General features: G+C 44.9%; 1 protein-coding gene across 1 annotated transcript; it reads left to right on the top strand.

Moving 5' to 3' along the window:
- The first annotated feature begins 2,476 nt into the window (after positions 1–2,476).
- Positions 2,477–13,845, top strand: LOC129639317 (cancer/testis antigen family 47 member C1-like). The gene is made up of 3 exons (XM_055564393.1): positions 2,477–3,303; positions 4,285–4,459; positions 13,609–13,845. Exons 1-3 carry the CDS (start codon positions 2,730–2,732, stop codon positions 13,619–13,621), a joined length of 762 nt encoding a protein of 253 aa, XP_055420368.1. The 5' UTR covers positions 2,477–2,729; the 3' UTR covers positions 13,622–13,845.
- Positions 13,846–14,223: the final 378 nt, after the last annotated feature.

Below are 14,223 nucleotides of genomic sequence, written 5' to 3'. Positions count from 1 at the left end.
TTGCAAGCCATAATCGGAGCATGATTAATCCTACAGTATAAAATGATTACATACAATTTGGGAGTTAAGCAGAGTGATGGGGTAAGCAGAAGTGCATGCACGCATATGTTTTCATCCACCCAGCCAGTCTATGTCTTTTGGTTGGTACATTTTACCCATTCACATTTAAGGTAATTATCGATATATATGATCCTATTACCATTTTCTTAATTGCTTTGGGTTTATTTTCTGTAGGTCTTTTCATTCTCTTAACTTTTGCTTGTGTGGAAAGCTTTTGGTTTCTCCATCAAATCTGAATGAGAATCTTGCAGGCTGGTGTATTCTTGGTTGGAGTTTCTTCCTTTTCATCACTTTAAATATATCATGCCATTCCCTTCTGGCTTGTAGAGTTTCTGTTGAGAAATCAGCTGATAACCTGATGGGGGTTCCCTCGTGTGTTATTTGTCATTTTCCCCTTGTGCTTTTAATATTTTATCTTTGTCTTTAAATTTGTCAGTTTGATTGCTAGGTGTATTGGTGGATACAGTCACCAATATACCTCCTTGGGTTTATCCTCCTTGGATAAACCTCCTTGGGTTTATCCTGCCTGGGACTCTCTGCCCTTCCTGGACTTGGTTGACCATTCCCTATCCCATGTTAGGGAAGTTTTCAGCTATTATCTCCTCAAATATTTTCTTGAGTCCTTTCTCTCTCTCTCTCTTCTCCTTATGGGACCCTTTGGTGCATTTAATGTTGTCCCAGAAGTTTCTTACGCTGTCTTTTTTTTTTTTTTTTTGAATTTTCCCCCTTATATTCTGTTTTGCAGCAGTGATTTCCACCATTCTGTCCTCCAGGTCCCTTATCCATTCTTCTGCCTCAGTTGTTCTGCTATTGACTTCTTCTAGTGTTGTGTTCATCTCAGTTTGTTCTTTAGTTCTTCTAGGTCTCTGGTAAACAATTCTTGCATCTTCTCCATTGTTTTTCTTCTTGCTTCTTCTGCATGCCCTCTGGTGGATGAGGCTAAGAGGCTTCTGTAAGCTTTCTGATGGGAAGGACAGGGTGGGGAAAACTGGGTCTTGTTTTGGTGGGCAGGGCCTTGGTCAGTAAATCTTTAATTCAATTGTCTGCAAATGGGTGGGCTTGTACTCCCTTCTTGTTAGTGTTTTGGCCTGAGGCATCCCAGGGCTGGGATCTATGGGCTCTGTGGTAGGGTTAATGGCAAGTCCAATTGGACTTACATCAAGGGGGACCTTCCAGGACTGCTGCTGCCAGTGTCCCCGTCCCTGCCGTGAGCCCTTGCCGACTCAGGCCTCCACAGGTGACCCTCCAACAGTAGCAGGTAGTTTTGCATCAGTCTCCTCTGGGGTCACTGCTCCTTCCCCTTGGGTCGTGGTGCGTGCGAGATTTTGTTTGTGCCCTCCAAGAGTGGAGTCTCTGTTTCCTCCAGTCCTGTGGAAGTACTATAATCAAAGCCCGCTGGCCTTCGAGGTCAGATTCCCTGGGGATTCCCAGCCCCTTTATCAAATTCCCCAGGTTGGGAAGCCTGATGTGGGGCTCAGAACTTTCACAACAGTGAGAGAACTTCTTGAGTATCATTGTTCTCCAGTTTGTGGGTTGCCCAACGGGTGGGTTCGGGATTTGATTTTATCGTGATTGCACCCTTCCTACCATCTCATTGTAGCTTCTCCTTTGTCTTTGGACGTGGGGTGTCTCTTTTTGGTAGGTTCCAGCATCCTCCTGTCGATGGTTGTTCAACAGGTAGTTGCAATTCTGGTGCTCTCACAGGAGGAGATGAGCACATATCCTTCTACTCCCCCATCTGGGGTGTGAGGTGGCTAAGCAATTCAGAATATGAATTTGGGAGGGAGTGTGTATAACTGTTTAGTGCAGAGCAGGTGCTTAGTGCAGTCTTGAAAGAAGTCACTCTCTCTTCGTGTCATGGAGACTTGAAGTGAAGAAACCGGGTTCAGTCCAATTTTTACTGCTTCTTCCACTCTCCATTCTCATCAGCATCCATACCAACTTTGTATGCTCTTACTAAGTAGCTTGAGCAACATTAAAACCACCACATTCTCTTTCTGTCTCTCACAGGAGGTTTTAATCAGTTGCTGATATTTGATCTATACACCTTTGCTTTTTCCTTCTTTTTTTAAAAAGTGTATCTCTGCTGGTGTGAGTTGTCCCAGCGTGGCATCTGGGCACCACATCCAGGTTCCCATACACCAGGGCACCCCCCCTCCCCCGCCCCGCCCCATACGGACACTGTAGTTTTGCTTTTGCAATGATGGAGTGAAGGGGAAGGGACTCCGGTGGGCTTAAAGTGTGACCTGGGCCTGTCAGGCCCCCAGGGAAGCTGAGGGCCTTGACCACTCACTGGATGGCGATCATGCCAATCCTTGACTCCTGGCAAATGAGCTTAGAGCTGGTGCTGGAGGAAGTGGTCCCCGGTTGACCTTTAAGCTCCGCCTACCGTCGCCAGCCCTTCTGGTTCTTTCCTGCCTGTACACCGCCATCTCAGCCTCGGTCGTGGTGGGCCAGTCTGCGGGCCACCCCCTTGCCATTCTTGTCGCGGGGCCCACACCAGCAACTTCACAGACTCCTGTTCCCTGTGCAGCTGACATCTCTGCCGCTCACACCCCCACCCTGCGGTCCGCGCTGCCAACGGCGTCTCCTCCGCGACTCTCAGCGGCTGCCATCTTCCCCTGGACATCACTGCAGGCCCATCACCATCTGGCACAGTCTCTCCTGCCATGTCTGCCACAGAGGAGCACGACTGGATGCCAGGTGGCCTGGACAGGGCTGGTGGCAGGGCGGGCTGTGACCCCAGTCCCCTTGGGGTCCCGGCACCGGCTTGGGAGGGGACGGATGGGGTCGAGGAGGCCGCGGCCCTTCTGCCCTCCCTGAGGGTGTCAGCAGGCCTTCGCAGGGGGCACAGTGGGCCACAGGCCACAATGGAAGTGTGGGCTATAGAGCCGTTAGAGGAGGAGGAGGAGTCTGATTTCGAGCTGGAGGCCCTGGAGGAGGAGGAGCACCTGTTGGAAGAGGTCGAGGAGGAGGAGACAGTCGAGAATGATGAGAGTGAGCAGGAAGGCGCAGCAGTGGTTGCAGGCCACGGGGACCCCTTGGAGCAGTTTGGGCCTGTGTTCTGGGGTCTGGTCCACTCCCTTCTACACAGTTTCTCCTACAATGACCATGCCCTGGTCTGGCCCCCTGGCCCCTGCCCAACGGTCAAGCACAGCTCCCAGCCTCCCTCCGGCCCTGGAGAGGGTCCCGCACCTCCTCAGGAGCAGGAAGACCTGGCAGAGGGAGGCGAGGCCTCGCAGGGTGAGTACCAAGCAGAGGGCGCCCCCACCCTGGGAGCCTCAGGGTCCCAGGGTCCAGGGGTCTGCATCCCAGAAGTCAGAGGAATCTGCAGCGGAGGCTGAGCTCTGGGAGGGTGGCGCCCTGGCTGTTGCCTCTGAGTCCTGGGAGGCCAGGGCCTGTGGTCCTGGCAGGGCCGAGGTGGGCAAGTGGCGGCCAGGCCCTCAGGCCCTTGCAGACCCTGTGGGGGCATCGGGCTCAAAGGCAGGCTGCGCTCAGCACTGGCCTCTAGCGGTGAAGCAGCGGGTCAAAGCTCTCAAAAACCTCCAGGCATAATTTGCACAAGTGGAAGCCCAATTCTATAAAGACCTTTATGGTCTTGAGAAAAAGTATGCTTCCTTCTGCCAGCCCTCTGTTTGATAAGAGAGCTGACATCATCAGTGCAATTCATGAGCCCACAGAAGGTGAATGTTAGTGGCCAGTACCTGTTCCAGAAGGAGCCTGGGAGGAGATGGAGAGCCTGAGGGGAAGGAGAAACAAAGGGCATCCCTCGCTTTTGCTTGAGGGCATTTAAAAACCTAAAGATTCTCGGTAGCATGATCCGGGAAAATGATGCACTTGTACTGGAGCACCTGAAAGATGTAAAAATAAAAATTCTCAGGGGTCTGGGAGCCAATGAGCGTCACAGTAGGATTTCTTTTTAAGTGAAAGGAATACTTTTTCAACGAAGTTCTGACAGAAACATACCAAATGCGGTCAGACCCAGATGATTCTGATCCCTTCTTCTCCAAAGGGCCAGAAATAATCAGCAGCACAGGGTGTGAGATCTTCTGGAAAGACAGTAAAGACCTCACCCTGAAAACCCCGAAGCTGCGGAAATGTGAGGGCCCTGACGGTGTCGCACCAACCTCTAGGAAGGTGCCCATCACCTACTTCTCTCCTCCGTGGCGGTAGAGTACTGGATGTGGCGACTGATTATAAATTGGGTTATTTTTTTCCGTGAAGTTCCAGTCCCAAAGTCTGTGTTATACTTCACAAAAGAAGCGAGTGATTATCAGTATGAAGAGTCTGATGAGGAGGTCCAAGAAGCTGAAGGTGAGGAGGAGGACAGCGATAAAAAACCAGAAGAAGGACCTGTAAAGGACCTGGACCCAGCAGAGGACAGCCCCGGAGAACCCAGGTATCTGTGTGCAGCTCTGAGTATCACCCAGCCACCATTCCTGACCTACATTTTTAAATGTTCTCCCCAAAGTAAATAATAATTAAAACTTGGTTAAAGTCTAGTTTCAAAACAGCTTAATGTTAATAATACTTTGCTTGCTAGATAATATAGAACACAGCATGTTCTGAAATGTACTTCATTCACAGCTACAGGTCCTTTGAGCTGTAGCTGTAAGGCTTCCCCACGTGGGAAATTTTTGAGACCTGGTAGCAGAGACCACTGTTTGTCTGGAACGCAGTTAACCAGAACAAGCGACTAAAGGTGACTGGAATGGACACTAGCTGGGCCTTCAGCACTGAGCTACAGAAATACGGTCTTTTGTCCTAACCGGGAGAAAGCAAATGCCTTTGAGGTTGTGACTATTGACAGAGATGCAGTCAGTGAAAAATTTTCAAGTGGGAGCACATTTAATGACTAATCTCTATTTGTTCAGTTGGAAGTTTTTGTAGCTCATGGGACAGTCAGAAGAAAAGCAAATTAGTCATGGTGAGATTGTTGTTCACTGCTGAATTGGTCATTCAGTTCAGTTCAGTTCAGTCGCTCAGTCCTGTCCGACTCTTTGCGACCCCATGAATCGCAGCACGCCAGGCCTCCCTGTCCATCACCGAATTGGTCATTAAGTCAACTTATATTTTACCTGTCCCTTCCTCTCTTTCTTGCTTTGCTTTTTCCTGTCTTTCTTCTCTTCCTTTTATGGATGTGCAAACTGAGAGTCTGGGAGTTTAAGAGTGCGATTGATGGAGAGAGCACAGGCTTGTAAGGTGGAAAGACTTATTAGATAAGTCTCTCTCGAGAAAAACCACCAACAACAAAGCAGGCATTTTGGTGTTTGGCGAGTGGGAGAGGACGTTGGTATGAGGGGTGAGTGATTGACGACATATCTCAAGGTCTGTGTTGACAGAGGTAAATGTGGTAATTTCTCTTTTGACTTAGCAGGCATATGTAGGACTGACTGTTTTCTTAGATTTAGAAAGTCACTTTTGCCTGTTACTGGTTTACAATTTTTTAAATTAATTTATATATTTTAATTGGAGGCCAGTTACTTTACAATATTGTGGTTTTCGCCATACATCAACATGAATCAGCCATGGGTGTACATGTGTCCCACCATCTTGACCCTGCTCCCACCTCCCTCCCCACCCCATCCCTCCGAGTTGTCCAAGAGCACCCGCTCCGGGTGCCCTGCTTCATGCATCAGACTTGCACTGGTCATCTATTTTTCATAGAGTAATATACATGTTTCAGTGCTATTCTCTCATATCGTCCCACCCTCGCCTTCTCCCACAGAGTCCAAAAGTCTGTTCTTTACATCGGTGTCTCTTTGCTGTCTCGCATATAGGGTTACAGTTACCATCTTTCTAAATTCCATATATATGCGTTAATATACTGTATTTGGTGTTTGTCTTTCTGACTTACTTCACTCTGTATAATAGGCTCCAGTTTCACCCCCCTCATTAGAACTGACTGAAATGCATTCTTTTTTTTTTTAATAGCTGAGTAATAGTCCGTCGTGTATATGTACCACAACTTCCTAATCCATTCGTCTGCTGATGGACATCTAGGTTGCTTCCGTGTCCTAGCTATTGTAAACAGTGTTGCAGTGAACATTGGGGTACATGTGTCTCTTTCAACTCTGGTTTCCTCGGTGTGTATGCCCAGCAGTGGGATTGCTGGGTCGTATGGCAGTTCTATTTCCAGTTTTTTGTTGTTGTTGTTAAGGAATCTCCACACTGTTCTCCATAGTGGCTGTACTAGTTTGCATTCCCACCAACAGTGTAAGAGGGTGCCCTTTTTCTCCACACACTCTCCAGCATTTATTGTTTGTAGACTTTTTTTTTTAATTTTATTTTATTTTTAAACTTTACATAATTGTATTAGTTTTGCCAAATATCCAAATGAATCCGCCACAGGTATACATGTGTTCCCCATCCTGAACCCTCCTCCCTCCTCCCTCCCCATACCATCCCTCTGGGTCGTCCCAGTGCACCAGCCCCAAGCATCCAGTATCTTGCATCGAACCTGGACTGGCAACTCGTTTCATACATGATATTTTACATGTTTCAATGCCATTCTCCCAAATCTTCCCACCCTCTCCCTCTCCCACAGAGTCCATAAGACTGTTCTATAGACTTTTTGATGGCAGCCATTCTGACTGGCGTGAGATGGTACCTCATTGTGGTTTTGATTTGCATTTCTCTGATAATAAGTGATGTTGAACATCTTTGCATGTGTTTGTTAGCCATCTGTATGTCTTCTTTGGAGAAATGTCTGTTTAGTTCTTTGGCCCATTTTTTGATTGGGTCGTTTATTTTTCTGGAATTGAGCTGCATGAGCTGCTTGTATATTTTGGAGATTAATTCTTTGTCAGTTGCTTCGTTTGCTATTATTTTCTCCCATTCTGAAGGCTCCCTTTTCACCCTGTTTATAGTGTCCTTCGTTGTGCAAAAGCTTTTAAGTTCAATTAGGTCCCATTTGCTTATTTTTGCTTTTATTTCCATTACTCTAGGAGGAGGGTCATAGACGATCTTGCTGTGATTTATGTCAGAGAGTGTTCTGCCTATGTTTTCCTCGAAGAGTTTTATAGTTTCTGGTCTTAGGTTTAGATCTTTAATCCATTTTGAGTTTATTTTTGTGTATGGTGTTAAAAGAGTTCTCGTTTCAGTCTTTTACAGGTGGTTGACCAGTTTTCCCAGCACCACTTGTTAAAGAGATTGTCTTTTCTCCATTGTATATTTTTGCCCCCTTTCTCAATGATAAGGTATCCATAGGTGTGTGGGCTTTCTATTTTGTTCCATTGATCTATATTTCTGTCTTTGTGCCAGTACCGTAATGTCTTGATGACTGTAGCTTTGTAGTGTCGTCTGAAGTCAAGCAGGTTGATTCCTCCAGTTCCATTCTTCTCTCTCAGGATTGCTTTCGCTATTCGAGGTTTTTTGTGTTTCCATACAAATTGTGAACTTATTTGTTCTAGTTCTGTGAAAAATACCGTTGGTAGCTTGACAGGGATTGCTTTGGGTAGTGTACTCATTTTCCCTATATTGACTCTTCCAATCCACGGACATGGTATATTTCTCCATCTATTTGTGTCATCTTTGATTTCTTTGATCAGTGTTTTATAGTTTTCCATATATACGTCTTTTGTTTCTTTAGGTAAATTTTTTCCTAAGTATTTTATTCTTTTCATTGCAATGGTGAATGGGATTGTTTCCTTAGTTTCTCTTTCTGTTTTCTCATTGTTAGTGTATAGGAATGCAAGGGATTTCTGTGTGTTAATTTTATATCCTGCAACTTCACTATATTCATGGATTAGCTCTAGTAACTTTCTGGTGATGTCTTCAGGGTTTTCTACGTAGAAGGATCATGTCATCTGCAAACAGTGAGAGTTTCACTTCTTCTTTTCCAATCTGGATTCCTTTTATTTGTTTTTCTTCTCCAATTGCTGTGGCTAGGACTTCCAAAACTATGCTGAATAGTAGTGGTGAGAGTGGGCACCCTTGTCTTGTTCCTGATTTTGGAGGAAATGCTTTCCATTTTTCACCATTGAGGATAATGTTTGCTGTGGGCTTGTCGTATATGGCTTTTATTATGTTGAGGTATGTTCCTTCTATGCCTGCCTTCTGGAGAGTTTTTATCATAAATGGGCACTGAATTTTGTCAAAGGCTTTCTCTGCATCTGTTGCGATAACCATATGTTTTTTATCATTCAATTTGTTCATATGGTGTATCCCATTGATTGATTTGTGAATACTGAAGAATCCTTGCATCCCTGGGATAAAGCCCACTTGGTCATGATGTGTGATCTTTGTAATATGTTGTTGGATTTGGCTTGCTAGAATTTTGTTGAGGATTTTTGCGTCTCTGTTCATCAGTGATAAAGTGTCCTGTAGTTTTCTTTCTTTGTGGCATCTTTGTCTGGTTTGGGTATGAGGGTGAATGTGGCCTCATAGAATGAGTTTAGCACTTTACCCCCCTCCGCAATTTTCTGGAAGAGTTTGAGTAGGATAGGTGTTAGCTCTCCTCTAAGTTTTTGGTAGAATTCACCTGTGAAGCCACCTGGTCCTGGGCTTTTGTTTGTTGGCAGGTTTTTTATTATAGCTTCAATTTCTGTGCTTGTGCTGGGCCTGTTAAGATTTTCTATTTCTTCCTGGTTCAGTTTTGGAAAGTTATAGTTTTCTAAGAATTTGTCCATTTCTTCCAAGTTGTCCATTTTATTGGCATGTAACTGCTCATACTAGTCTCTTAGGACCTTTTGTATTTCTGTGTTGTCTGCTGTGATTTCTCCATTTTCATTTCTAAGTTTATTGATTTGATTCTTCTCCCAGTTTTTCCTGTGAGACGGATAATGGTTTGTCTATTTTATTTATCTTCTCAAAGAACCAGCTTTTAGTTTTGTTGATTTCTGCTACAGTCTCCTTTGTTTCTTTTTCAGTTATTTCTGCTCTCAGCTTTATGATGTCTTTCCTTCTACTAACTTTGGGGTGGTTCTTTTCTTCTTTTTCTACTAGCTTTAGATGTAAAGTTAGGTTCTTTATTTGATGTCTCTCTAGGTTCTTGAGGCAGGCTTGTATTGCTATGAATCTCCCTCTTAGTACTGCTTTTACTGAATCCCATAGGTCTTGGGTTGTCGTGTTTTCATTTTCACTTGTTTCTATGCATATTTTCATTTCCTTTTTGATTTTTTTCCACGATCTGTTGGTTATTCAGAAGCGTGTTGTCTAGCCTCCATATGTTTGCATTTTTAATAGTTTGTTTTTTTTTTTTTTCCTGTACTTGACATCTAATCTTACCACTTGGTGGTCAGAAAAGATGCTTCAAATGATTTCAATTTTTATTTTTTATTTTTCCAAGGCTATATTTATGGCCCCGGATGTGATCTATCCTGGAGAATGTTCCGTGTACACTTGAGAAAAAGGTGAATTCCATTGTTTTGGGGTGACATGCCCTATAGATATCAATTAGCTCTAACTGGTCCATTGTATCATTTAGCACTTGTGTTTCCTTGCTAATTTTCTGTTTGGTTGATCTATCCATAAGTGTGTGGGGGGGGTATTAAAGTCCCCCACTATTATTGTGTTACTCTTAATTTCCCCTTTCATTCTCGTTAGCATTTGTCTTCCGTATTGAGGTGCTCCTGTGTTGGGTGCACATATATTTATAATTGTTATATCTTCTTTTTGGATTGATCCTTTGATCATTATGTAGTGTCCTTCTTTGTCTCTTATCATGGTCTTTATTTCACATTCTATCTTATCTGATATGAGTATTGCTCTCCTGCTTTCTTTTGGTCCCCGTTTACATGAAATATCTTTTCCCAGCCCTTCAGTTTCAGTCTGCATGTGTCCCTAGGTTTGAGGTGAGTCTCTTGTAGACAGCATATATAGGGGTCTTGTTTTTTTTTACCCAGTTGACCAGTCTTTGTCTTTGGGTTGGAGCATTTAACCCATTTACAGTTAAGGTAATTATTGATAAGTATGATCCTGTTGCCATATACATTTTGTGTGTGTGTGGGGGGGGGTGGTTCGTTTTTATAAACATTTACTGTGTTTCCAGTCTAGAGAAGATCCTTTAGTATTTGTTGAAGAGCTGGTTTTGTGGTGCTGAATTCTCTCAGCTTTTGCTTGTCTGTAAAGCTTTTGATTTCTCCTTAATATCTGAATGAGATCCTTGCTGGGTAGAGTAATCTTGGTTGTAAGTTTTTCTCTTTCATCTCTTTAAGTATGTCCTGCCATCCCTTTCTGGCCTGGAGAGTTTCTATTGAAAGATCAGCTGTTATCCTTATGGGGATCCCCTTGTGTGTTTTTTGTTGCTTTTCTCTTGCTGCTTTTAATGTTTGATCTTTGTTAGTTTGATTAACTTGTGTCTCGGGGTGTTTTGCCTTGGGTTTACCCTGTTTGGGACGCTCTGGGTTTCTTGGACGTGGGTGGCTGTTTCCTTCCCCACATTAGGGAAGTTTTCGACTATTATCTCCTCAAGTATTTTCTCACGCACTTTCTTTTTGTCTCCTTCTTCTGGGACACCTATGATTTAAATGTTGGGGCATTCAACTTTTTCCCAGAGGTCTCTGGGGTTGTTCTCATTTCTTTTAATTCCTTTTTCCTCTGTGCTTCATTTATTTCCACCATTCTGTCTTCCACCTCACCCATCCTCTCTTCTGCCTCAGTTATTCTACTGTTGGCTCCCTCCAGAGTGCTTTTGATCTCAATTACTGCATTATTCATTACTGGTTGATTCTTCTTTATTTCTTCTAGGTCCTTAGTTAAACATTTCTTGCATTTTCTCGATTCTTGCCTCTAGTCTATTTATCTGTAGCTCCATTTTGTTTTCAAGATTTTGGATCATCTTTACTGTCCTTATTCTAAATACCTTTTCAGGTATCTCCTCCTCTTTGGTTTGGTTTGGTGGGTTTTTAGCATGTTCCCTCACCTGCAGAATATTTCTCTGCCTTTACATTTTGGTTAGATTGCTGTGTTTGGGTGCCCTTTCTGCAGGCTGGAAGTTTGTGGTTCCTCTTAATTATGGAGTCTTCTCCCTGTGGGTGGGGTTGGACTAACAGCTTGTCAAGGTTTCCTGGTTGGGGGGAGCTTGTGCCTGTGTTCTGGTGGGTGGAACTGGATGTCTTCTCTCTGGAGTGCAGTGAAGTGTCCAGTAGTGAGTTTTGGGGTGTCTGTGGGTTTAGCATGGCTTTGGGCAGCCTGTCTTTTAATGTTCAAGGTTGGGTTCCTGTTTTGCTGGAGAATTATTGTGGTGTGTCTTGCACTGGATCTTGTTAGGTCTTGGGTGGAGCTTGGTTTCAGGGTAGGTGTGGAGACTTTTGGGTGAGCGCTCATCTATTAATGTTCTCTGGAGTCAGGCGTTCTCTGATGTTCTAAAGTTTTGGGGTTAAGCCTCCTGCCTCTGGCTTTCGGTCCCTGTCTTACAGTAGCCTCAAAACTTCTCCATTCACACAGCATAGACGATAAAACCCCCTAGGTTTATTGATGAAACAATTCTCCACAGCCAGAAACACCCAGAGAGATTCACAGAGTTATATAGAGAAGAGAACAGGGAGGACGGAGATAGAGGTGACCAGGAGGAGAGAAGGGAGAGTCAAAAGGGGAGAGAACAATCTAGCCATTAATCTAATCCCTAAGTGCTCTCCACAGCCCGGAACACCCAGAGAGATTCACAGAGTTATATACACAAGAGAAAAGGGAGGAAGGCGATAGAGGTGACCTGGAGGAGAAAAGGGAGAGAGCAGCCAAGCCAGTAATCAGATCTTTAAGTGAAAATGGATACCGAAGATTAGATTCTTAGAGGTACAAAATTGATAACAAATATCAAAAAGCAAAGATTATAAACCTGGGAGAGAGGTTAGACTCTCAAAAATAAAATATAAAAAATACAAACATAATCAATCACAGTAAGCAAAGAACTACGGAATTTGTTTTCTAAAAAAAAAATAGGGTTTTTTTTGGGAAACGTAAAAGTAGGCTATAAAAATGAAAGTTAAAGGAGTGGTAAAAAGTAAATTAACAAAAAATTAAAAAGTGATAACAGTAAAAATATATCTAGGAATTTCTCTGGGCGTTGTGGGGTCTGTTCAGTGTCAGATCATCCCTTGTTCTGGCTTGTACTTGTTCTCAAGGTCTATAGGCGCCCCTCCGATGTCTCCAGTATCAAATGCAGGGTTTCAATCTGTTGTACCTATTACTTCCAAAGCGGTTCCCCCTTCTTTGTTTATTTTGGCTTCCTCTGCAAGTCTCTTCAGTGTCTTAATTTCTGCCCTGACACAAGGGGGCGAAGGTGGCCACTTACTTAGGCTCACTTGTTCAGTTGTGTTGTGGAGAGGGAGGGACACTGCAAACAAACACCGCTGGCGTGTGTGGGGAGTGCTCGCAGTGGATGGACCACACTGGGTTTGCCACAGTCCAAGGCAGCATGTGCTTCCTGGGTCTAGACTGATCAGTCTCCAGGGTGCTCTGCAAGGGCACTGTGCCGAGTGGGCCCTGCGTTTCGTGCACTTCCCAGGGCTGAGCCGCTCAGGTTCTCAGGTGCTCCACAAGGGCACAGACCCGGATAGGCTGTGCGTTTTGTGCCCCTCCCAGGTCCGAGCAGCTCAGGCGACCGGGTGCTCGGTGGGCCATGCGTCTAACTCACCTGCCTGGTCCCCGCCACTCAGTTTCCACAAGAGCGCAGTTCCAGGTGTGCCGTATGTCTCCTCTGGGGAGCTGTTCCCAGGCTGTGACACTCCTGGCAGATGTCAACCATCTAGGATCCCAAGAAGACGAGGTTAGCAACTGGGAGCCTGCTCCCAGTTTGGTGGAAGATGTGATCTCTGGGGCCAAGATTGCAGCAGCCCCTTGCCTTCCGGCTCTGGCTATCTCTGGCCTGCCTCTCTGCCTCCAGGGAGGGAGGGCCCTATATGGCAGCTGGCTTGCTCTCCTGTGGTATTTGCTCAATCCTTTGTTCTGTGAGCGTGCCAGGGGTGCCAATAGAGCCTTTCGTGAGAAAGGTCTTTTTTGTGTGTCTCTCTGGTGATCCCACGGTTTGGGTTGCTGTCTCACATTAGCTCCCTCAGACTGTCCTCAGGGCATTCAGGCCCGGTCCTTACCCTAAGGACCAGTTATGCAGCCTGCACCTTCCTGCCCAGCCCCCACTCACTGGTGGTGGACCCGAGTGTCTGGGCCACTTCTCCGCTGGCAGTTGTGCTTAGGTGCGTATTCTGTGGTGTTTTTGTTTTTGTTTTTGTTTTCCCTCCTGGTTATGTTGCCCTCTGAGATTCCAGAACTCCCCTCAGACACTCCTGTGCGAGGATTTCCTGCTGTGTGGAGACTTCTCCTCTTTCCTGACTCCCTCCCCAGGATGGGCCTCCGTCCCTAAATCTTTTGCCTCAGTTTTTGTCTTTTATATTTTGTCCTACCTCCTTTTGAAGAGATCGGGCTGCCTTTCTGGGTGCTTGGTGTCCTCTGCCAGCATTCAGAAGTTGTTTTGTGGAAGTTGCTCGGCATTCAAATGATCTTTTGATGAATTTGTGGGGGAAGTAAGTGGTCTCCCTGTCCTATTCCGCTGCTATCTTGGGACTGCCCCCTGGTTTACAATTGTTAATTGACTCTTACTTCATCCCACAGCTGTCAAGCATAGAAAGACATGATGGAGGAAGAAACAGTGGACGTGTCCCTCACGAATTTGAGATTTTCGGCTTCTCAGTAGCCAGTGGGAATTTTATCAACACTGGTTTTGTTCCAGGTTTCATCATGTGAAATATCTTATTCACTGACATCTGACTTTTTTTCTTACGTTTGTCAGATATATTTGACTGCATTTGTTCATGTTAAAAATAAAAATTTGCTAGCCATGGATAAGCCGCAGATATTTTAGATGTGTAACACTGATGCAAATCTTGTATCTTTTTGTTTTGGTCCACTTTACTGTCATTGAAACCATTTTTTTAAGTTCTTGCATAGCAGGTGGATCCTTTACCAACCAAGTTATCAGGAAGCCCTTTATTGCAGCCACAGGTTAATTAATATATCAATTGACAAACAATTTATGTAAAGAGAGAGACGGAGGTCTAGCCCCTACTTCAGTTTAGTGAGAGGAACCAGGGGGTGACCAAGCTTATCTGGAGACCAGATGGAGCTACTGAGCTGCCACAGACCAGCAGCATCAGCATCACCTGGGAACTTGTTAGAAGTACAACGTCTCAGGCCCCACTCCAGATTTACTGGCTCATTATTCTGAAG

Source organism: Bubalus kerabau, chromosome X (assembly GCF_029407905.1).
Source record: "Bubalus kerabau isolate K-KA32 ecotype Philippines breed swamp buffalo chromosome X, PCC_UOA_SB_1v2, whole genome shotgun sequence".
Classification (NCBI taxonomy): Eukaryota; Metazoa; Chordata; class Mammalia; order Artiodactyla; family Bovidae; genus Bubalus; species Bubalus kerabau.
The sequence above is the reverse complement of the archived record's forward strand: the minus strand, read 5'-3'. Positions and strand labels throughout refer to the sequence as shown.